The sequence below is a fragment of the Pituophis catenifer genome, unplaced genomic scaffold (assembly GCF_029215685.1).
Source record: "Pituophis catenifer annectens isolate HBS135680 unplaced genomic scaffold, rPitCat1.0.hap2 SCAF_2, whole genome shotgun sequence".
Classification (NCBI taxonomy): domain Eukaryota; kingdom Metazoa; phylum Chordata; class Lepidosauria; order Squamata; family Colubridae; genus Pituophis; species Pituophis catenifer.
Genome location: NW_027256882.1, coordinates 187,543,172 through 187,566,885, shown reverse-complemented (window position 1 = coordinate 187,566,885; position 23,714 = coordinate 187,543,172). Strand labels below are relative to the sequence as shown.

General features: G+C 38.5%; 1 protein-coding gene across 1 annotated transcript; it reads right to left on the bottom strand.

The window, feature by feature from the left end:
* Positions 1 to 15,761: 15,761 nt before the first annotated feature.
* LOC139310986 (homeobox protein NANOG-like) lies at positions 15,762 to 20,359 on the bottom strand. The gene is made up of 4 exons (XM_070935295.1): positions 20,164 to 20,359; positions 18,134 to 18,396; positions 16,552 to 16,641; positions 15,762 to 16,196 (listed from the first exon to the last, which is right to left on the bottom strand). The coding sequence occupies exons 1-4, from the start codon at positions 20,357 to 20,359 to the stop codon at positions 15,762 to 15,764; spliced, it is 984 nt and encodes a 327-aa protein (XP_070791396.1).
* Between the last annotated feature and the right edge of the window lie 3,355 nt (positions 20,360 to 23,714).

The window sequence follows — 23,714 nt, the reverse complement described above, 5'->3', positions numbered from 1 at the left end:
AAACATGATAGCAGGGATCCAATATTTGAGGGGCTCCTACAAAGACAAATGGGGGTCAAACTATTTTCCAAATAAGAGAAGTCAATACAAGAAATGATGGATGGAAATTAATCAAGGAGAGAAGCAACCTAGAACTAAGGAGAAATTTCCTAATGATGACAGCAATCAACCTATAGCTTGCCTTCAGAAGTTGTGGGTGCTCCATCATTGGAGGCTTTCAAAAAGAAATTGGACAACCATTTCTCTAAAATGTTATAGGATCTCCCACTTGAGCAGGGGATGGACTAGAAGACCTCCAAGGTCCCTTTCAACTTTATTATTCTATTTTCTATGTTCTAATAAATTAAATAAATAAAGCATACTCACAAAGTGGCAGCAATCGAAAATGAGAAAAAAAGCTGTAGTTACAGAATTTTGTAGCCAGATGGCAGAAGCGGCTGCTAAAGAGAGAGGGAAAAACTATACCGGTAGTAAGCAATCTGAAGAGAGGATTTCCTCCCTCCCCCCATTTGTCTATACAAATCTATGGAAAATTACAGGAAAATCTCTCTAGATAATACCAGAAGCCAACAATGAATTACTTGGAAGTAAGACTTTCCTGGTGCCCTGTCTGTATTGTATGTTTGAACAGTAGGGAAAAAAATCCAAGCTAGGAAATGGGCAACACAGATTGAAATCTGGAAGTACCAGATTATTGTTGAAATCAGCAAATATAAAATATTGCTCCTTGAAAATCAGAACTTTCTGTGTTCAATGAATATTCCCTTGTTCTTTCAAGGATCTTGGGCTGGGTTTATCTCTCATTTGAATGTCCCTCCCATCCAAGGTACTTGGGGAGGTAGTAAGGGATCCCAGGCAAGCTGTCTTGGCCAGATTTAAAGTAAGTGGGATGGGAGGAATAAATATACTGATCAATATCACATAAACTGTGGAGACTGATAGGTACTGTATGTTAAGTATGTGGGTTTTGGGTTTTCAATTAATGTTTTGTGTAAACTCAGCCAGCTGTGTTTCATTCAGTAAACCATGATTTAACATGATCTGAGAATCTAACTGGATTATGGTTGCCAGGTGTCCACTATTTGAGCGGACAGTCCGCTTTTTTCACATTATGTTCATTATTTTTTTTCACAAAATAGTGGACATTTTTTTTATTCAAAAGCTTTATGATGAAATGATACGTAATCTAAAGCTGTACAGTCTAAGAGAATAAGGATAGGAGAATCACGTTTTGTCTTTTTCATAAGTTAGAATGAGACAAAGATCGAATATCTATTGAACTCGATTCTCTGAAAAAATTAATGATGAGATTAAAATAAAAATATATTATAAAATTATGTACAGTTCACATTTTTAAAATGTATTGTAGCTTGTGTCGACTGACCTAAAATGGCATCAAGTGATGAGAGTGACAGCGGCGAGATTTCGAATTCTTTAAAACGAAAGAGAGGAGTGTGCAAATACACCAAAGACTGGGAAGCTACTTTTGCATGGATTACCAACAACGAAACCAACAGAACAAATACGACGGCCTACTGTAAATTGTGCCAGAAATTGTTCACAATTGAATATAATGGTATAAAAGCTGTCACACAGCGTGCAAGCACAAAAAATCATTTAGATAAGGAGAAAATAGCTTCCAGCAACAAGCGAATCAATTCGTTTTTCATTGTTAAAGACTCCTCTTTCAGTGAGAAAGTGACTGTAGCTGAAATGGCTGAAACTTACCATGGGATCAAACACCATATTTCTTTCCTGGCTCAAGATTGCGGTATTAAGTTAATGAAGTAAATTTTTGATGATTCAGAAATTGTAAAAAGATGTCTTGTGGAAGAACCAAATCATCAGCTATTGTCAATGAGGTTTTGTATCCTTTTTCTATTGAGTTGGTTCTCAATGATCTTAAAACTGGAATTCCATTTTCTCTCTCCACTGACGCATCAAACAAGGGAAATCGCAAAATGTATCCTGTTGTTGCACAATATTTTTCTTGTGAAGAAGGACTGTGTGTGAAAATTTTAGACTTTTATGAGGATTCTTTCAAAGATTCTACATCAATAAAAAATCAGCTGTGTCGAGTTCTTAGTGATAACGAATTGGAAATAAATAATGTTTCAGCTTACTCAGCATATAATGCATCGGTCAATTATGGAGTGAACAAATCTGTTTACCAAAAATTATTGCTGGAAAATGACAATATTGTAGCTGCTCATTGCAATAATCACATTTTACACAACAGTGCAAAAAATGCATTAAAGCAGTTATCTTTTGATATCGAAAAGGTGGTGCTGAAGATTTTTGCCGAATTTTCGAATTCTGCAAAGAAACAAGAAGAGTTGAAATCATTTTTTGAGTTTTGCGAGTCAGAATTCCATGAAGTTTTGCGCCATGTTCCAACACATTGGTTAAGTTTGTTTAAAGCGGTCAAAAGACTTCTTTTAAACTGGATACCTCTAAAATCGTATTTTATTTCTCTTGGATCTGATGAGTGCCATAAGGTTATCTGGAACCTTATTTCGGATCAGGAAAATGAACTCACAAAGGACGATGAACCAACAATTTCAGAATTGTATTTATATTTCACGCACTTCTTCATGTCAATAATGCAAGACACCCTACTGAAGCTGGAAAGCAAGAAAATTCTTGCATGTGATCTTCACATTATCATGTGTAAGCTGCGTGATTCTTTGCAAAAAAAATACTCTCCCCTTATTTACAGTAATTAACCTTTATGCTGAATATATAGTAATTGGATTGGAAGATTAGTGTGGCTTTAAAACTGGAGGAAGAAATGTGAATAATCCACACTGAGGACTCTACCCTGATAGCCAAAAATGCAAAGGACCTGCAAACACAAATAATAAAAAGCAAAGGAGCACAGTGAAAAATTGGGACTAAAATTAAATATAAAAAGACCAAACTAATGGTTAACAGGTAGAACATCCAGTCATAGAATTGACAATGAAGATATTGATGTGGTAGATAGTTCCTGACTTTTAAGATCAACCACCAATAATAAAGAAATAAGCAGTTAAGAAATACCCAACAGACTAGTACTTGGTAGAGCAGCCAAGAAAGCCTTAGAAAATGTATTCAAATGCTGTGGTGTGTCCATGCCTATAAAGATCAAAATCATTAAAATCATAGTATTCTCTGTGGCACTCTATGAGTGAGATTCAGACTTCAAAGAAGCAGAATTGGAAGAGTATTTATATTTTTGTACTTTGATATTAAAGAAGAGGCCAAAGAATAACCTGGGAAGACAAGTAAACAAACTAATGAATCATCAAGCAAATCAACCCAGAGTTCTCACTCAAGATACAAATGGCCAGTTCAAATTATCCTATTTGGACACTATGCAAAGACTGAACTCTCTGGACAAGGCTCTAATACTGGGAAAAGTGGAAGAAAAGAGAAGAAGAGGATGACCAGCAGCCAAGTAGATGAATTCAATTACAGTGACAATCCATGCCCTGTTCGAACACTTGGAAAACTTGGTTAGGGTTTGCTGTGATTGCTAGCGGTAAAAAAAAAAAATAACTTGATGGTACATAATAAATAAATTTCCAAATTTTACCTTCCAGCAGAGCTGATAGCAAGATATCTAATAGTAATAATATGAAAAACCTACAAAATCTAAATCAGTCAAAATATAATGCTGCCTTAAAGTCAAGGATTATGCTCTTCTCTTTGTCTCATACTGAGATCCTTTGAGAACTATTATAGCTTGTGTGTGTCTTATGGACATCAGCCTTTCAGCTGAAAAAAACAGTTATTGTAATTTATTTTATATTTTCTGAATGCAGAAATAAAAATATTTGTCTATCAGGAATAAGAATAATCAAGGAACCACCAAGGAGGAAACCACGCCTCTGCCAAAACTGGCAGGGCAAGTTACTATACATAAACAAGCAGCAAACCAGTGGTGGGTTCCTCCCGGTTCCGCCCAGTTCTGTCGAGCCGGTAGTGGTGACGATATGACATCACCGAACGGTTCTGCCCCCCCCGCGTTATTCTTACCTTTTATTTGGCCCCACCCCCAATCTATTGCTGCCTCCTGAGTCCCAGCTGATCGGCTAGAAGGAAAAAACTGTTTAAACTCTTGCCGAGGGGCTTCAAAGGGCCACCCTACAGCTGATCAGTGTTAAAAGGCAGTATGGTGGTAGACCAGTGCCTGCAAAAACAAATGAGTAGACCAGTGCCTGCAAAAATAAATGGGTAGACCAGTGCCTCCAAAAACAAATGAATAGACCGGTACAGCTCTGCAAGCAGTTAAAAGCCTGGTAGACCAGTACCTCTGCTAAATCCTAAAGAATTGTCACATGACCATCAAGCCACGCCCACAAAATAAGCCACGCCCACAGAACTGGTAGTAAAAAAAATTTAGAGCCCCCCCCTGCAGCAAACCCAGCATTCACTCATACTCATTATGTTATCTAGTTGGGTAATGAAATATCTGCAAGCAATCAAACCCAAAGAGCACCAAGAAATCACCAAGAAGCAGTTCATAGAATCCTAGGACTGAAAGGGACCTCGGAGGTCTTCTACTCCAACCCCCTGCCCAAGACAAGAATCCTTATTTCATCTTGGACAAATTATTATCCAATCTTTTCTTTAAAACCTCCAGTGATGGAGCACAAACAATTTCTGGAGGCAAGCCTTTCCACTCATTAATTGTCCACATTTTTAGGTTGAGCTACATATATTCTCTTCTATTAGAATAAGATGTATCAAACCTTGAGGTTGAAAATCAGCTTTTAACATACAGTTGTACTCATAAGTTTACATACCCTGGCAAAAATTTATGATTTCCTGGCCATTTTTCAGAGAATATGAATGATAACACGAAAACCTTTCTTTCACTCATGATTAGTGTTTGGCTGAAGCCATTTATTATCAATCAACTGTGTTTATTCTTTTTCAATCAAACTGAAACTACCCAAATGACCCTGATCAAAAGTTTACATACCCTGGTGATTGTGGCCTGATAACATGCACACAGGTTGACACACAGGAGTGTGAATGGCTATTACAGGTAACCATCCTCACCTGTGATCTGTTTGCATGTAATTAGTGTGTGTGTATAAAAGGTCAATGAGTTTCTGGCCTCCTGACAGACCCTTGCATCCTTCATCCAGTGCTGCACTGACGTTTCTGGATTCTGAGTCATGGGGAAAGCAAAAGAATTGTCAAAGGATCTGCGGGAAAAGTTAGTTGAACTGTATAAAACAGGAAAGGGATATAAAAAGATATCCAAGGAATTGAGAATGCCAATCAGCAGTGTTCAAACTCTAATCAAGAAGTGGAAAATGAGGGGTTCTGTTGAAACCAAAGCACGGTCAGGTAGACCAACTAAACTTTCAGCCACAACTGCCACGAAAATTGTTCAGGATTCAAAGAAAAACCCACAAATAACTTCAGGTGAAATACAGGACTCTCTGAAAACATGTGGTGTGGCTGTTGCAAGATACACAATAAGGAGGCACTTGAAGAAAGATGGGCTGCATGGTTGAGTCGCCACAAAGTATCCCGCCTACAATACGCCATACAGCACAGAGACAAACCTCAAACCTTCTGGCACAAAGTCATTTGGAGTGATGAGACCAAAATTGAGCTTTTCGGCCACAACCATAAATGCTACATTTGGAGAGGAGTCAACAAGGCCTATGGTGAAAAATACATCATTCCTACTGTGAAACACGGAGGTGGATCGCTGATGTTTTGGGGATGTGTGAGCTACAAAGGCAAAGGAAATTTGGTCAGAACTGATGGCACGATGAATGCAGTATGTTATCAAAAGATACTGGAGGACAATTTGCATTCATCAGCCCGGAAGCTGTGCATAGGACGTACTTGGACATTCCAACATGGCAATGATCCTACACACAAAGCCAAGTTGACCTGTCATTGGCTACAGCAGAATAAAGTGAAGGTTCTGGAGTGGCCATCTCAATCTCCTGACCTCCTGACCTCCTGAGCCACTCTGGGGAGATCTCAAATGTGCAGTTCATGCAAGACAGCCCAAGAATTTACAGGACCTGGAGGCTTTTTGCCAGGCAGAATGGGCAACTTTACCATCTGAGAAGATAAAGAGCCTCATCCACACATACCACAGAAGAGTTCAAGCTGTCATTGATGTTAATGGGGGCAATACACCGTATTAAGAACTGGGGTATGTAAACTTGTGATCAGGGTCATTTGGGTAGTTTCTGTTGTCATTATGATTGAAAAAGAGTAAACAGTTGATTGATAATAAATGGCTTCAGCCAAACACTAACCATAAGTGAAAGAAAGGTTTTCATGTTATCATTCATATTCTCTGAAAAATGGCCAAGAAATCATAAATTCTGCCAGGGTATGTAAACTTATGAGCACAACTGTATCATTTTCCTTCCTTCTTCCCTCCCTCCCAACGTAAATAACTTTAGGAACAAATTTAAGTTCTCAGAATAACTTTCTTAGAAGGCAGTTTTGGACTCTCTATCATAGGTGATGCCTAGGTTTAGCTGAGCTCCATATGGAAGCTGTGGCAGGGTCTTGGCTTTGAAAAGTTTCAGTGCAAGCTGGTATATACTCAGGCCTCCTGGAGAAAGAGAAAGCAGAATTGCTGCCAAAGTCTTCTGGTCATCCAGAGTCACTGAGAATCAGGACTATTTGCCTCTGAACCTCAGATATTTGATTAAAGAACCTGCTTGCATGCCATTCAGGAATCCAAGTAATAATAACCACAGAATAACAGAGTTGGAAGGGACCTTGGAGGTCTTCTAGTGCAACACTCTTGTCAAGCAGGAAACCCTATATCATTTCAGACAAATGGCTGTCCAGTCTCTTCTTAAAAGCCTCCAGGGACGGAGCATCCACAAATTCTGAGGGCAAGACAGTCCATTGGTTAATTGTTCTAACTGTCCAGATATGTCCCCTTAATTCTAAGTTGCTTGTCTCCTTGATTAGTTTCCATCCATTGCTTCTTATCCTGCCACCTGTTTTGGAAAATAGGTTGACCCCCACACATCTTTGTGGCAGTAAGTTTTTAAAGGCTCCAGTGAGGCTTCCCTGATCATTTGATTTCCATACCTGGATTTCATCTGATGTGCTTAATATCTGCACAACAAACTACACTGCTCAAAAAAATAAAGGGAACACAAGCAGAAGACATCCGAGATCTGAATGAATGAAATAGCCTTATTAAATACTTTGCTCATTACATACAGTAGTTTTGTGTTCCCTTTAGTTATTTGAGCAGTGTATAAACCACTGTATGTAAAGAACAAAGTATTTAATAAGGCTATTTCATTCATTCAGATCTCGGATGTCTTCTGCTTGTGTTCCCTTTATTTTTTTGAGCAGTATATTTTTAAAAGCTCAGGAATGGAGTTAAAATAGAATACTGTAGGCAAACCTTTCCCATTGTATAGGTATATTTACTATACAGCATAGCTGTAGAGACTTCTGTGGGGTCTGGTATGTTTCTGCTTTATTTCTTCCGATGGACTGAATTTTATAGCATTACATAATTTTACATTTGAGAGGTTTAGCCAATGGAAAAATGTTGGTGTATGTGTTTTATGTATGAGCTGTTTAAGTTTTATTAAATAATTGACTCATCCATTCTGCAGATGAAAGAGATATATGCCTGTGGAACTTTTTTAGTACAGTAGTGGCCAAAATTGTGGAAACCTTTTGGGGAAAGTATATTTTTGAGGTTTGATGGCTAATAACACCACTTTTTTTTTTTTTTTGGAGTTTCAAGATAATCATATTCCACTGCTGGAATGGCCTGGGAATAGCCCAGACCTTACCCAATTGAAAAGCTATGGAGCCGACTAAAGAAACTTGTTAGTCAGAAGCGACCCAGCAATAAAACCCAGTTAATAGAAGCAATCATTCAATCTTGGTTTCACATTATAACAGCTGCAGAACTAAAAGACTTGGTTCACTCCATGGGAGTGTAAGGCCGGTATTCATGGTAAAGGTTACCCAACTAAGCATTAACTGAATTAACTGAATAATTTTTGAATATCTTTTTTTTTCCCTGTGGTGATAATTTTTGTATATCTTGTTTTTTCTACTTGTTTCACTTTTTTTCTTTATACCAGTTACTAGAATAGTAACTGCTATTCTAATAGCAAATCCTTCATAAAAGTTATTGTATTATATTCTTGATTAAATTATCTTTCCATTGATATATAATTTTACGGTACTACTCCAAAATAAGTGGTGTTATTAGCTAGTTTTAGAAAATACACTTTTCCCAAAGGGTTTCCACAATTTTGGCCACGACTGTAGACATTTGATCACAACAAAGATATGTTAAAACTTCAAATTAAAATGAATTGGTGCCAGAAAAAAATAGACACATTTGCCCTCCAACTTCCTTATGAATTGGATTTCCTATAGTCTTTTCCACAACCACTGTTCAAAATCATCATATATATTAGCATTTATATGCTCTGGAATGCCATGCATGCATAATCTTGGTAATCCTTATAAAGAAGCCTGCAAGGTATTTTCCCCCTACTTGGGTGAAAATGAGACAGAACAGCAGGGCCATTCTAATTGTCCCCTGAAGTGATATCTCCAAACATTAAGGCTTAAACTTTGCAGTTTCTCATGCAAAAGTTTTTCCTCTAATGCCACAGGTCAGGAAAATGTCAAAGAAATCACCCCAGCTGAATTACTGAAACTGACTCTTGTTGAGACTGACCATTCATTCAATCAACATCCTCAGTCCCAGGTTTCCTGAAAGAGCAGACATAGCATGGGGTGCCAAAGCCTCAGGCTACTGCAAAATGAAATGCAAAATTGCCTCTCCTTCAGGCATGGACTGAGCCCCTGAAACTTTGCAAAAGGAGATGATTTTTTTTCCTGCCCAATCTCTTGCATATCATGGGTGTTTATCTCCACCTCTTTCTTTGGCCCACACATACTAACACAGAGACAAGAACAGGAATAATCCATAGATAGAACCATTTACATTGCTGGGGTTTAGGTTATTGCTTTACCAAATTTTTATCTTTTTTCCTTCCTTCCTTTTTTCCTTCTTCTCTCTCTCTTCCCTCCTCTACCTCTTGCTTCTGTAGAAAACTATGGTGAAATCCAGCCTCTGTGATTTGGAAGTCACTGAATTTTTGTGGATTTTTGTGCAATCTTGAGGGGATCTCAGGGTCCATAAATAGCAGGGGAGGTATGTAAAGCTTGCTACCCTTTGCAGCAAGAAGATGAGCAAGAGAAAACAATTATCTTTATAATAAGTGGTTAAATAGAGGTAACTATATTGGAACTGCCTTTAAATTCATTGTATGTTATATTCACACACAAACTTTCTCTGCCTTACTTACTGCCTTAATTTCTCCTAATGTTATCAATTGTGAGAGAGTTTACCTGAGACAGAGTGGCTCAAAGCCACCACTTAACAAGACCATAGAGATTGGTATTGCTTTCATTCAGGAGCTCAAGAGTGCACATATAGCAGTGCATCTTCCTCCTGTTTTACAGATAGCAGCCTGTTGAAGTAAACTGATCTGAGGGAATGTCTGACTCCAAATCCCCAACATTTGATTTTAGCTTGCCTTTATTATTGTATAAGTAATTCAAGTTGGCAAACATACATAATATTTCTCCAGTTTTCCCAACAACTCTTTGAGGTGGTTTGGGCTGAAAGAGTGTGACAGGCCCAAGATCACCCAGCTGCTTCCCTGCCTAAGGTGGGACTGGAACTCACAGTCTCCTGGTTTCTGGACCTCCACCTTAACCACTGCTGAATTTGGACTAAAACCTGCCTCTTCCCTTTCTACACTATGCTACACTATGCTACATTATACTAATGTGAGACAATGGCTAAACTGAGGAAGTTGGAATCCTCATCATAAAATTGTATTTTATATCTTTGTCCTTTCTGGCTAGTGAAGTACTGGATCTGCTGAGTACTAAAAATAATACAGTATCTGCTTCTCTGCAGATGAAATAGGATTCTTGGTATCATCAGAAAGTATTCTCTGTAATCTTTGACAAATGATTGTTTTTCATCTGACATATTATCCTTGAGCCAGATAATGGAAAAGAGGGAATAAAGTTTCAGTTGCAGGCAACCTTGGATTATTTTGATTAATTATATCAATTTCAATCTGATTTCCGGTCTGTTTTAGAAATGGAAAATAGATATATTAGATATATATTCCTTATATCAGGAAATAAATGGTTGGAGTGGAGAGCTATAATTTTGTGTCGAAAAGTATCACCTCTTAGTAGCTTCCAGCATTAACAACCATGGCACCTATCTTGTTGAACAGGCTTTAAAGTATAATGTTATGATAGCTAATAATTTCTGAAAACAAAGCAAGAAAATAGTACAGTGGGTGGATTTATATTCCACTTGTAGCTTTTGAAATGTCTTGGGTTTTTATTTTGTCCACTGTTTTAATTTACATAAAATTTATTTAGAAAATTTATATGGTGGTCCAACTCACTCTCAGTACTTGTTCATTTTAACCATGTAGTCATTGTAGACAAACTGTGAAAAGTGTCTGAGGGCAAATTTGAGTAGTTGATACTCAAGAGACTAGATACTATATGATCAATTTTGTTATAAATTTTACAGCTCACTCTAAACTCTGGGCAGATTACAATATTCCAAGAATAAAACAATACATGAATTCTAAACATCTCCCCTAAAACGGAACACCTATGACAGCTAATAGAGGAAGATCTTTTGATCATATGAGGGCATTTGCAAGTATCTGGGCCACATCGGTAAAGGCCAGATTACACTGAAGTATTAAGAGCTAGATGAATGTAGTATTTAAAAGTGTGGTCTTTGGCAAGTAAAATGTACTAAGATGTTGGGCTTGGACTAGATGACCAAATAAATGATTAATTTGGAACTAATCTCTCTCTCAGCACCAACTTTATTACAGAACGCATCCACCCAGATGGTTGTTTGTACAGATACTTACCAGTATATTATTTCATTTATATGTATCAAATAAATTGGTTATATTGGGTGCTTTGACCCCGATTATCTGACTTTAGGCAAACTTTTTTAAAGTACACTGGTACCACATTGTTGCAATCAAAACTTTTTGTGCTTTCCATACTGTTTGTATCCTGAACAGCCTAATGTATGGTAAATAAACACCAAGATAAAAACTTGGTGATAATTGATGGGGAAAGGATGAACAACTTTGTTTACATCAAGTAACTATTGAAAGCATAAATGCTGGAGCAAAACAAAAGTGGGCAATCTGTTACCACAGGCAGAAAGGTAATAAACTGCTAGAGAAGAAAATTATTAGAATAGCGTATTTGTCATTATTATTATTATTATTATTATTATTATTATTATTATTATTTGCATTTCTATGCCGCCCAACTCCCTAGGGACTTTGGGCGGCTTACAGCAAAAAAAAACAACAATGCGAACAATATCCGGTAAATTTTTTTAAAAAGAACATTAAAAACCCATACACTCCATTCCATGGCCGGGTCTCACAAGATCGCCGTAGCAATCTGTCATGCAGGCAGTGAATGTTTCTATCTATGAAATTCCTCCTTCCCTATAGTAGAATCAGTGTGCAGTTCAAATTATTACTGTGTGCTCTTATTTCTCCCATTGCCATGGATCATCCCTAGACAAAGGCATGCTTTGGGCTAAAGAACTATTGTTACTTCTAGCAAGAAGATAGACTGGACTGGACTGTGAAATGTGCTAGTGCGAATAAGAAATGGATACGTTTATTCCATCTTTATCAGTAAGATTCCCCTTTTGCAACTTTTGACTAGAAAATAATTCAAAACTTTATTCTGATTGTTTTCTAGCTTGTTTTTCTGTAGTAATGAAGACGGGGGGGATACTTCACTCAATCTCTGTTTTAATACTTATAAGATGGTGATCTCAATATTGTCTTGCTCCTGAATAGTCTTTTACAAGATTCCACTGGGACAATGAAGGTTTGTTGGTATTGGCTTATGTACTGCTTGACTAGCATTTATAAAGACTTGGAGGGAGTAGTATCACTTTGCTTAAAAATTTGTTTTTGTTATGTCATTTCCCAACCATCATCCCTATGTTTTTTTACCATTTTTATTCAAATACTTCCAAGTTTCAAAAATGACCAGTCTATAATTTAGTCCCCACTTCAAAATGTTGATGTGGCACATAATAGAAATCATTAAATACAATTATTCTTCAATCCAGTCACTCCAATACAAAGGCAAAATAAAATGGAGTTGGAGTTGTGGTTGCTGCAATTACACAATTTAAATTCTAGCAGACAAAAGTCCCTCAAGTTGAGGAACATGCTAAAGTTCTGCATATTGCTTAACTTTAAAATGAAGACTAATCGTGTTTTAATGGATTAGCGACTAAAGGAAAGCAATGCTTCAAATATATGCACAGACTTTAAGAAGCATAGTTATTGAAAAAAAATGTGGCCATTATTTCATCAAAATGAAGAGGAAGCTTCACTAGTGAAATTACTGTTTGACCTGTGCCAGAGTCCAGGCTCTAGAGTTGGGGTTGAGGAAATCATTTAGAGTAGAATAGAATTCTTTATTGGCCAAGTGTTATTGGACACACAAGGAATTTAGAAATTGAAGGCAGGTAGCACATCAGCTGTTGCCACTGGCCTGCATTATTTTCTTTTGAAAAAGCATTTGATTGGTAAGTTATGGCTCCCAGAGCTTTAATATGGTTACAGATTTTGAAAATTGTCCTTATGTAGATTTATTCCCCTCCTCTCAATTGCTTTTGGAATGTTAGTCAAATGGTATAAGTTTACAAGGTTGGATAGTGTTGGTCTTTGAGCTTCAGTAAGCATGGTCTAGCCAACAAATTTATTGAGATTCTATGCCCAGTCCATCAAGATTACTATGGGACTCTACTATTGGCACTGATGGAAAGAGATTTGACACTGAGGCACTGATAGACCTTCTCTAGCACAGCAATTCTACTCTATATAGAAACTCCTCAGAGATGCTCAGAGATTTATTTTTTAAAAAAATCTACCCTTCCTGATAATGAAATGTCCAGAAAGATTATCGTTTGAAACTGAAAACAAATTCAGAACCAAAAAAAAAATCACTTTCTCCATTTTCACATGCATAATCCTGATTTTGGCAAGTCACAGTTCAGTTTGATGCTTGGAGGATAGCTACTGAGGCTCAAAGAATAGAAAAGTGATTAATTATAGTCCTAGTCCTAGACAGAATAGTTATCAGCTGCTGCAGGCCAGAAAAAAATGCCCAAAGTCCAGGACACAGAATAATTGAAATCAAATTTCAGCTGAATACTAGGTTGCCTCCTGTAGTGACACCTTTCCCTTCATTGGCAATCTTCATAGAGAGGTTGGACAGGTGCCAGCCCAGAATACTTTAGTTTAGGCACTTTTTTTTTTTTAATTTGATTTATATGCCGCCCTTCTCCGGAGACTCAGGGCGGCTTACAGTGCGTTAAGCAATAGCCTTCATACTTTTGTATATTTTATACAAAGTCAGCTTATTGCCCCCACAAACTGGGTCCTCATTTAACCTACCTTAGAAAGGATGGAAGGCTGAGTCAACCTTGAGCCTTGGAGAGATTCGAACCAGCAGTAAATTGCAGGCAGCTGTGTTAATAACAGGGTGCTTTAAACCACTGTAGTACCAAGGCTTTACTTAGTAAAGGATTGATAATCTGTGCTACTAGTGCCAAGAAAAACAACAGTAGTTTGGCAGTAGAAATGAGCAATGGTGGGACTTCCTTCCCTATATATCATGTTTCCTGGAAACTAAGACCTCTCCGGATAAGAAGCCCAATCGGGCTTTTGAGCGCATGTGCTAAAATAAATCCTCCCCCGAAAATAAGGCCTGTGAAACATGTGCACAGCTGGTCCCTGCCATTTCCTTGGGGGGGGGAAGGGGGACATGAGGCTGCTCCTGGAAACCCTAGCAAACTCAACAGAATGGCTGGACCAATGGCATGGTGCAGAGTCCTGGGAAGCATGGCTGGAAGCACATGCACAGCCACAGGGACGAACAGCTGATGAGCCGGAAGTCCCGTCACCACCATCGCCTCCATGTTCTTCGCGCTGGCCACGCACCTTGTTGCCTGCCGGTGCCACTTGTGGCCAGGAGAGCGGCCTGCTGACAAGCAGCTGGCCAGTGCTGTCCTGACGTGTCCCACCTCAACCTTGCTTGTTGTTGGACTCGCCAGCTTCGATGGTTGCAGCTCTGTGCCCCCCCCCACCACTGCCAGGTATGGTGAGCTCACTCTTCCTGCACCTCAAAAAAATAAGACCTCCCCAAAAATAAGGCCAAGCGCTTATTTCAGGAGTCAAAAGAAAATAAGACCCTGTCTTATTTTCAGGGAAACATGGTATGTAATGAGCATCATGTATTAGGGGTGCTTTAACTTAAGACTCCAGAACTGAATAGTGTGTCGGATTCAGTGGCTCCTTCAAACACCAAGTCAGTAAAATATGTACAATAAATCAAGCTCAAGAACAGAACCCATTAGTTAGCTTTCACACTTTTTACTATAACACTGTAGCATAAATCCCTTACAGTATATAAATTGAAAAACTAGTGACAACAGAGCAAAATGCTGCAGATTAACGTTGTGTGAGCTCTTCCTGTAACAAATTTCCAACAATTAAAAGCAATACTTAAGAATTAAAAAACTGTACTTCCACCAGTTTCTTCCCCATATTTGGAAATCGATTATATTCTTACAACTTTTTATTCTGAAAAGCTGCCAGCAATAGATTTCTCTTCTAACTTCCAGGCTTTTTGGTTGCTGATATGGAACTGAAAAATTGTTAAGTAGAACTAATTAAAAATAAAACAGAGCACCAAGTTTCACAGGAAAGAAATACACTTCTGCCAACTACAACAAATGCTCTTTCTGCATGAATCACTCATACAAATATATTTTTGCACAGCAAAAAGAACTGGAATATAGAAACTTCTCTCAATTGGCTAATAATAATATCTATTGCATTCTAATGACAATGATGCCAGATTCTTGATAATTCTCTAAGCAACTAATACTTGTTTAAAGGAGAAACAAACAAAAACCTCTAGTCTTGATCTGATGAGGTGCAAAGCGGAATGAACAGGTTATTAACAGGTAAATGGGAAATGACTCACGGTTCAGGTTCAGTCAGAATGTCTTTTGTCTTTAAGGTGAATGGCTATCTAGACAAGGTAGCAAGTGGAATGGAAAGCCTACTGAAAGGCATTTTTTTCCCTTAGAATTGCCACACTGACTTTTCTGACAATAAACATTAAATCATAATTATCTCTTCATTCTGTGAATCTTGCACATAAAAGAAAATTCACTACCATATTGATTCCTGGATTTTAATTGTTAATGCTATTAAAAATCTCAAATTGGCCAGATGCAAAATTATCTCAATTTGTTGAAAAATTCAACCAATCCACATTCCCAACTGTACTTGTATCTGAACTCCAGCTAAATTTTTTATAAAATGGCATTAAGGGATGGGGGGGGGGAACTAAAGGCAAGTCATGCACAGAGCTAATAATTCTGATGTTCCGTGAATTCTCATTTCCTGAATGAGAACTGCCTTCCATATTAAATCTCTTCCTAGAGGCCAGCCAGGAGAGACGTAATGAAAGTCAAGTTCAGAATCACTTACACCCATACACAAACACACTCTTGTCTATGCCTAGCTTTTGAAAAGTGCCACGGTCCCTTTGCTGGAGGGAGTGGGAAGAGGTAGGTGACTTTGGCAAAATAAAGAAGACTACAAAAGCAAGAAAGCTTAGGAGTTACAGTTGCTCTGTGGTCCTTGAGTTTGTAGAGGACTTTGATAGTGCTGGAGGACAGGGGGTCCTGGTAATGCAGCAGAAGAGGCATTTTGGAAGGTATACCCATCTTCCATCTTCATGGTGGCATACTCCATGCTTGGAGAGAAGCCAGGATAAAAATTCATCTTTTGGTGGTTGATATAGTTGATGGTTTGTGGACTATGACAGGCCCCACCAGCTTTTCCAAAGAAGCTCCCATCCTCACCAACTGGATAAAAATTCTGAGGACTACAGTAGGCCTGGTGGTGGTCACTATTATAACTTTGGTTACTGCTATAGTTTTGATTGCTGATGTAGTTCTCATGCACAGCAGCCAGTGAATGGATGTTCCTGGCCTCACCAATACTGTAACCTTCATGATAGCTTGGGTTTATGTCCAAATAACTATTCTGTGAGAAACAAGCAAAACAAGAGTTGTATTGATGCATTTTTTGTTCAAAAAGCCCCATATGGATTAGCCCCCAGTTCTTAAACAATAGGGATTAAAAACAGAAGAAGGTGTTTTTATAATCAATATTCCCTCTAGGTCAAAAGCATTCCCTCTATCCAGTCATATTCTAAGTTTTATGGCAGGCATTTTTCCAGTTCCAGTTGAAAATGTGAGGCTTTGAGCAATGGGATCTTTCTTATGCAAAACATACACTTCACCTGTCAGCTATGATTCCATGTACCATGAGGCTACAATACCTACAATAAAGAATGAGCATCTTTTTAATGGGTATTATGAGTGGGTTGCCCAATTACCTGAGTTTGGCACATTCCTTTTCTCATCCACAGAGTTTCTTTCTGAGTTCGCTTAAACTTCATCCGTTGATTCTGAAACCACGTTTTTACCTGGAATGTGGTGAAAAGATAGGATACCATTTGCCATTGTCCTTTTCTGGACACGAAGGCTCCAGCAGACTTGGCTCTTGGAATACTGTGTACATTTTTTATTACTACAGAAGTTTTTAAAATATGCAGTGTAGGGAAGACATAAGTCAAGAATTTGCCTCCACTTCTTATAATGTTAGCACTTATTGAGAATAGTAAAGGAAAATGCTTCTTTTTACAAGACAAAATTAAATTGTAAAATTTACTACAATTTAATGTGGTAATAGGTCTCTGGTTTAGGTGTTTTCAAAGGAGACTGGATAAAATTCACAGCTAGAATCTTGATGGTTCTTAATTATCTTAGGAGCCCTTATCCTTAAGAATTGCAGGCAGTCTTAAACACCAGATTCTAAGGAACAACATGAAAAATAATTTCTACTTTGTGAGAACATGTGATCTTCCCTAAGGCAACAGCCCCCAATCTTTTGGGCACCAGGGACCGGTTCCACAGAGAGAGTTTTTTCCATGGACCAGAGGTGGCAGGATTTCACATGCTTCCTGCATCTCGCAGATGGGGCTTTGCTTAGTTGAGCAGCCCAGTTTCTGGCATCCCACGGACCGATGCAGGCACATGGACCAGGGGTTGGGGATCCCTGCCCTAAGGCACTTGGCTGTCCAACAATGAACAGCAGAGCTAGTCAATTCAGATATCCTTATTTTCTTGGCAGCATGTAGTAAGAGGAAAAAAGATGCTAGACAGGCTTATACAATGCACTTCGATGATTTTGTTATTTGTTGCTCAGGAAACCAATACTCATTACCTACAACTAGCTAGGCCCAGTAGGTGGCAGCAGGCTTGAAGGAACCCCAAGTTTTGCAGAAATAAAAAAAATTAGGAAAAACTGTTCAGAGGACAGATTTGAGAATCTGTCAATCTCACTTTAAACATTCACATGATTGAGAAATGCAGTTTAAATGTAGCTAGAGAAAGAATAAGAAAGCACTTATGCTCAAAGATTATGGGACACCAAGAGAACCTTAAAGACTGATCCTAAGAGCCTCTAGTCAAAATAACTCAAAATCTAATTCTGAAGATTTCGGCTTAGGATTCAGACTTGTCTAAATTTGATGTCCTCCAGACCAGTTAAAACTCCTCCCACATCAACCTTGTTATTATATACACACATAATATATAATTCTATATTATACTAATTATATAAATTATATAATTATAATTATATAATTATTTTTTCTGCCTTTGATTCTTAGTGACCGTCTGGACAAGTTCCTGCAATTTTCTTGGCTCAATTTCAGAAGTAGTTTGCCATTGTCTCTTTTCTAGGTCAAATAGAGTGCCTGAGCTAGGTCATCTAGTTGGCTTTTTGCCTAAGGCAAGACTAAAATTCATGTTCTCTTGGTATCTAGCCTGGTGTCTTAACCACTATACCAAACTAACTCTCTATAATTATGGAAATGTCTTGGGCTGAATTCAGGCTGTGTCAGAAGTCCTTACCTGTTTGTAAGTGAGTTTCAAGGCTGCAGCCAGTTCTTGAATCTGTTGTGGACTGAGATACTTTTGGCTCTGAAATCGGTGGTGCAGCATCTCCAATTGCTCTTGAGAGAAAGCTGTGCGTGTTTTGGCTTTCCTGCTTCCTGGATTTTCCTCCTTGCATTTCTGGGGTGTAAAAGTGAGCTGTGGAGAAGAGGACTGTCTGTTGGGACTGGTAGCAGAGTCGGGGGTGTAAAGAATTAATATTCCAGAACTTGGAGAAAGATCTAGAAATCAAGCATAAAACAGCATTTAAGGGCAAAAGAAGATGACTTTTAAATAAATTAGATCGATAGAATATTTTATAGCTCAGGGTTGAAACTGTCGGGTCCCTGATGCTCTCTGAGGGTGACAGTTTTCTTGCAGAGGTTTCATTACTAAACTACTAACACTGGCAGGGCAAGTCACTAGTGTATATAAATAAGAACAAACCCCACTCCCTTCTAATACTGATAAAGTTACCTAGTTTGGCAATGAAACATCTGCAAGAAAACCACCAAGCTCAGAGAGCACCAAGGTCCTCAAATAAAGTTAGATTATAGATATAAAAAGAAGTAAATAAAGAGCTATTTTCCTACTGTGCATAAGGGATGAAATGATGTACAGACTTTGAAACTAAATCTAAATTCTTAGATTTTTGCAATTTGAAAAATTGTGCATCCAGAATGAAAGGAATTAATTCAGTATGATACATTTAAATAGTTTTTTAGGGTCAACATCAATTAATAAAAGTATAAAACTCTAATTATATATTAGCCATGTTTAATATCAAATTGTTTCACCAAAAACTCCAAATTTTTAATTTATCTTTGCCTAGTGAAATAAAAAAAAAATCTTTTCATTTATTTTGCAGGAAAAATGCTCAAACTATTTCTGAGTGGACAGCACACACTGCATTCAATTAAAGAAACTAAATTCTGACTGTGTCTTTATGTTTTTATATTAAAACTTTATTTCATAATATTTCATAACAGCAATATCCATTGTTTTAAAATACACAAAAGTGCACTTTTAAACATCAAAATGCCTAGTTTTTAAACATATAACTGGTTTTGCAAAGCACATGACTGAATATTAATAATTGCAGTTTATGAGACTAGGAAACAAGCCAGAATACTCTCTCAAATTTGGAAAAGAAATTTGTCGGCCAAACTTAAGAAAGTACTATACACCCAAGACAGAACAGGCGCGCTTCCCAGCACCAGCTTCCTTTTCTTTGCGTTTACGTCGCTCGTGGGAAACATTCCAATCTCGAACAACCACCTTACTTTAGAGGCGGCTTTTTTCCTCTAGCGCGTCGATTAAGTAAGGTAGGCTGGAAATCAGGGCCGACTCCTCCCGATTTCATCCCATTAAGAACTCTTAGCCGCGAAGGACCCCGCTTCAGTCTCATCCCTTCATTCCCCATCTCCTAATTACTTCAAAGTAAATATGGAGCCACTGGAGGATTTCACTTTCAAGGTGCGAACGCTAAAGGGGATTTTAGTTGCTTAAGTTGCTCCTTAAAAGCTCCATGTTCATTCAAAGTTCTAGTAAAGAGTTCACTAACAGTTGGACTCACACATAATTTTCCTCGTTTCTAGTCTTCTATGAATCCACCATAGTAGTTTGTCAGCACCGGGTTATATGGAATTAGCACGATGGAAATTCAGTCTCTATCGATTTAAAACATGGGTTACGTGAAACTGCAGCCGGTGCGTTTTACTCTGGGCTGCAATCCCACGTGGCTGAACCATCGGAAGACTTTCCCAAATCAATTGTAGAGGCTCTGACCCTTCGAGAAACGAACGGCTCCATCTAGGGCTAGGACTTGGTGCAATTACACACCGTGGAGCGGAGTCAGGTAAATCAGTGAAGTACACAAACCAGAACAGTTAGATTTACACACGTGTACTGAGAGAAGACTCGCACCGACGAGCGAACACTCGCTCCCATTCCCAGGCAAGGGAACCGGCAAAATATTAGAAGCGGAGTCCTTCCCCTTGGAGACTTACTTGGGTTTTTGTGGGGCGGCTTTTCCTCCACGTCACTTAAAGCTTCTGGGGGAGGGCCCCCCTCCGAACTGTGCACCGGCTCCTGCGCTTTCTCCTCTGGGGAAGGCCAGTAATACTGCTCATAACCCATTCCGGGGACCGCCACTCCGGAGGTGTAGGCTCGATAAGCAGTATTTATGGCCAGCGGGGCGTTCATGGGTGGAACGCGGAAGCCTAACGGGAAGAGTTATAGAAGCCCCTCAGCCTCCTTGGGGTACCTTTTATGGCCCGCCTTGCGGCAGACAGACCTTCCCGAATCATTATCATGTTAAAGGTGGCCTAATTGACTGGGAGTGGCCTGGGTAGGACCTGAGTGGTGGGGAGGGAGGACCGGATGGAGAGAGAATCGCGGCCTAATCATTCAAGGTAGGTTGGCTGTTAAACTTCAAACAAGCCACTTTATGAACGTGTGAACCTGGCCAGAATGGAATTAGGATCAGGTAGCGTTGTTTTTGCTTCTTGGAGGTAAAAAAAAAAAAAACTGACTGAAAATATTTCTGCAGGATTTAAAGAGAAAGGCTCCTTTAAATTCACTGGAAATGCTGATGGACAAGCCTAGGTGATTTTATTGGTAAGAGAATAACAGGAGTTTGCTTTCTTCTGTAATGTTTCCAAACTCCCCAGTCTTACCTTGCAGACCTCCACAAGTGTTAACCAGGTGGTAAATCATGCTTGGATTTCTAATTCAACTCAGAGCAGCCAATGGCTGTCACCTTCTGAGGCTCAGATACACTGATTGCTTGAACTACAGTGAGTTTGTGCAACATGTGAAGCAAAAAGGAACAAACTATATGCACTTGTTGGTTTAATGTGATTGGCCTTAGGAACATTTTAACCTGAATGGATTTGGTTGATCTTGATTCACTTGGCATAGTTTGTTAAAGCATTTAGATTTAGTTAAGCAGGCGCTCTCCTTGCCTGTTATTAAAATGATGTCATGGAGATGTGGCTTTTATGTAGTAGCCTGTATCTGTCTGGTATAGTCTCCCTCCTGAAGTTTCCACAATCCCAACTTATTGTCATTTGGGGGAAATGTGGCTTTTTCTGCAGACCTAGGGGGAAGTTTATGGCCCTGAGGCAATACTGAGATTTTATTTCTTAGTTCTCCATGTTTCTTTCCCCAAAATAATTGGCTAGCAAAATAGATACTGATTATTTACATGTTCTATTTGTTTTATGGATTTAATACACATGATTAAGGTGACTTATAAATGGATGAAAGAAATAAAAAGTGCATGCTGCCATTTTACTCTCATTTCATGCAATTCTTTATATTTTCTAAAGCTATGTCTGTAGACAGGCTTTCCAGTGATGACTTTGCTTTTTGTGTGTCAAAAAGCTTCTGTCCACATCCATATTTGTATCAAAAACAATGCATTTTTCTGTGTTTGCCATCAAAAAATCAGTAATCAGAATCACTTTAAACATTGACATTTTCTTCCACTTTAAAGGAAAGTTACAGAATGAAATAGTCAAATAGGAACAAAAAATGAAGTTTGGTTTAAGACATAGTGCTTGGAGGTAAAGGAGTTAATTTACTGAACTGTTCTAAGATCACAAATTAACATAGTTGTCAATGATGGTTGTGGTATGCTCTTATATCCTTTAAACTTTAATTGAATGACCACATTTTCTTTTTAATACATAGTAGTAATCTGGATTTCACTGCTATTCTGCTATACCAGGGGTGTCAAACTCGCATCATCACGGTGTTGTCATATGACATATTGGGACTTTTTTCGCCTTCGCTAAACTGGGCGGGGGCAGGGCCATCACATGATGCATCCGGCCTGTGGGCCACAAGTTTGACACCCTATGCTATACTTTTTAAAACTGTTTTTTCTTTTGTAAACTCTTGTGCAGTCTCCATAGAGAAAAATGTTTATATAATCTGGGGAAAATCATCATTGTTGTTGTTATTGTTATTGATCATCGCACAGTGAGCCAGATGTTCAGACTAGGTTTGGCATTTTTGTCTACCTATTGAGTCCTTATCAAGGACCTGGAATAGGCAGATCTGGATGTTTGATGGTGTTACAGATATCTTCACAGAATGGCAGCAGTTCCAAATAAAGCCTCCTTCTGCAATTGACTGATGGTGAATTTGTCCATGCCAATGCTGTTCAAGTGGTGCTCCAGTTGTTTTGGGATTGCACCCAAGGGGCCTATTACTATTGGTACTACCCTTGCTTGCCTTTGCCACAGTCATTCTATTTCTATTTGTAGGTCTTTGTATTTTGTTATCTTATCCAATTCTTTATCTTCTATTCTGCTGTCTCCAAGCATTGCCACATCCACTATTGAGACTTTTTTGTGACTTTCTCTATTTTATGATCACACCAGTTCTTGCTTACAGGCAAATGATATTTCTTGCAGATCTTCCAATGTACCATTGTTTCTACTTTGTTATGATGTTGTTTGTGGTCAATCTGGGTGATCTTCTTGCAGCAGCTTACCAGGTGGTCCTCTGTTTCTTCAGCTTCTTTGCATAGGCGGCACTTACTGTCTGTTTCTCAATCTCAATTCTGGATTTGCATGCATTTGTCCTTAAGGCTTGAGCTTGTGCAGCCAAAATTAGTCCCTCAGTTTGTTTCTTTAACTTTCCTGCTCTTACCCATATCATCATCATCATCATCATCATCATCAACCAACAATTAAACTATTAAGTAAGCATAAGTAATCAATTATGTTCAAAGTATTAGAGATAGAACTATTGCATTTTAGTGAACATAGCTGCATTTCATCACCACATTTTTAATTGTCTAAATGCTTTAATAAATCAGTATTTATTATGACTGATTGCAGTATTCCAGTATTTGAGGGGCTGCCACAAAGAAGAGGGGGTCAAATTATTCTCCAAAGCACCGGACGGCAGGACAAGAAACGATGGTTGGAAACTAATCAAAGAAGTAACCTGGAATTAAGGAGAAACAGGGAAGACAATTAACCAGTGGAACAACTTGCCTTCAGAAACATGGGCACTCAATCACTGGAGGTTTTAAAGAAAATACTAGTTAGTCACTTGTCTGAAATGGTATAGGTTCTCCTGCTTGAGCAGAGGGCTGGACTAGAAGACCTCCCTTCCAGCTCTATTCCTATTTTATTCTGTTCTTGTTCTCCTATTCTGTTCTGTTCTGTTCTGTTCTAGATTCTTCTACAACAATATTGCTTTGTGCTTGCTTAACAGTTAAGCATTTCTTGCCATTTTTGCTGCCTTACAGACTTTAAATATATTCTAATGCTCCGGTTTCTACTTGCTATTTTGTATCTTTCCTCTTCTGCCTTGTGTAAAATGCTCTCAGCCCCCTTTTTCACACACATCTCCCCCCCCATTAATACTGTTACTGAATTGAAGCTGTATCTGGTTATTGAGTAGTAAAGGATCTGATTTGATTTTGAAGTGTTTTGTCAACTTTACCAAGCAGCTTTTACAGACATTGTATCAAACCAGGTTGGGGGAGGGGAGTATTTTTAAAGCATCCACTAAGTGTAATGCATTCTGAGCTTTCTTT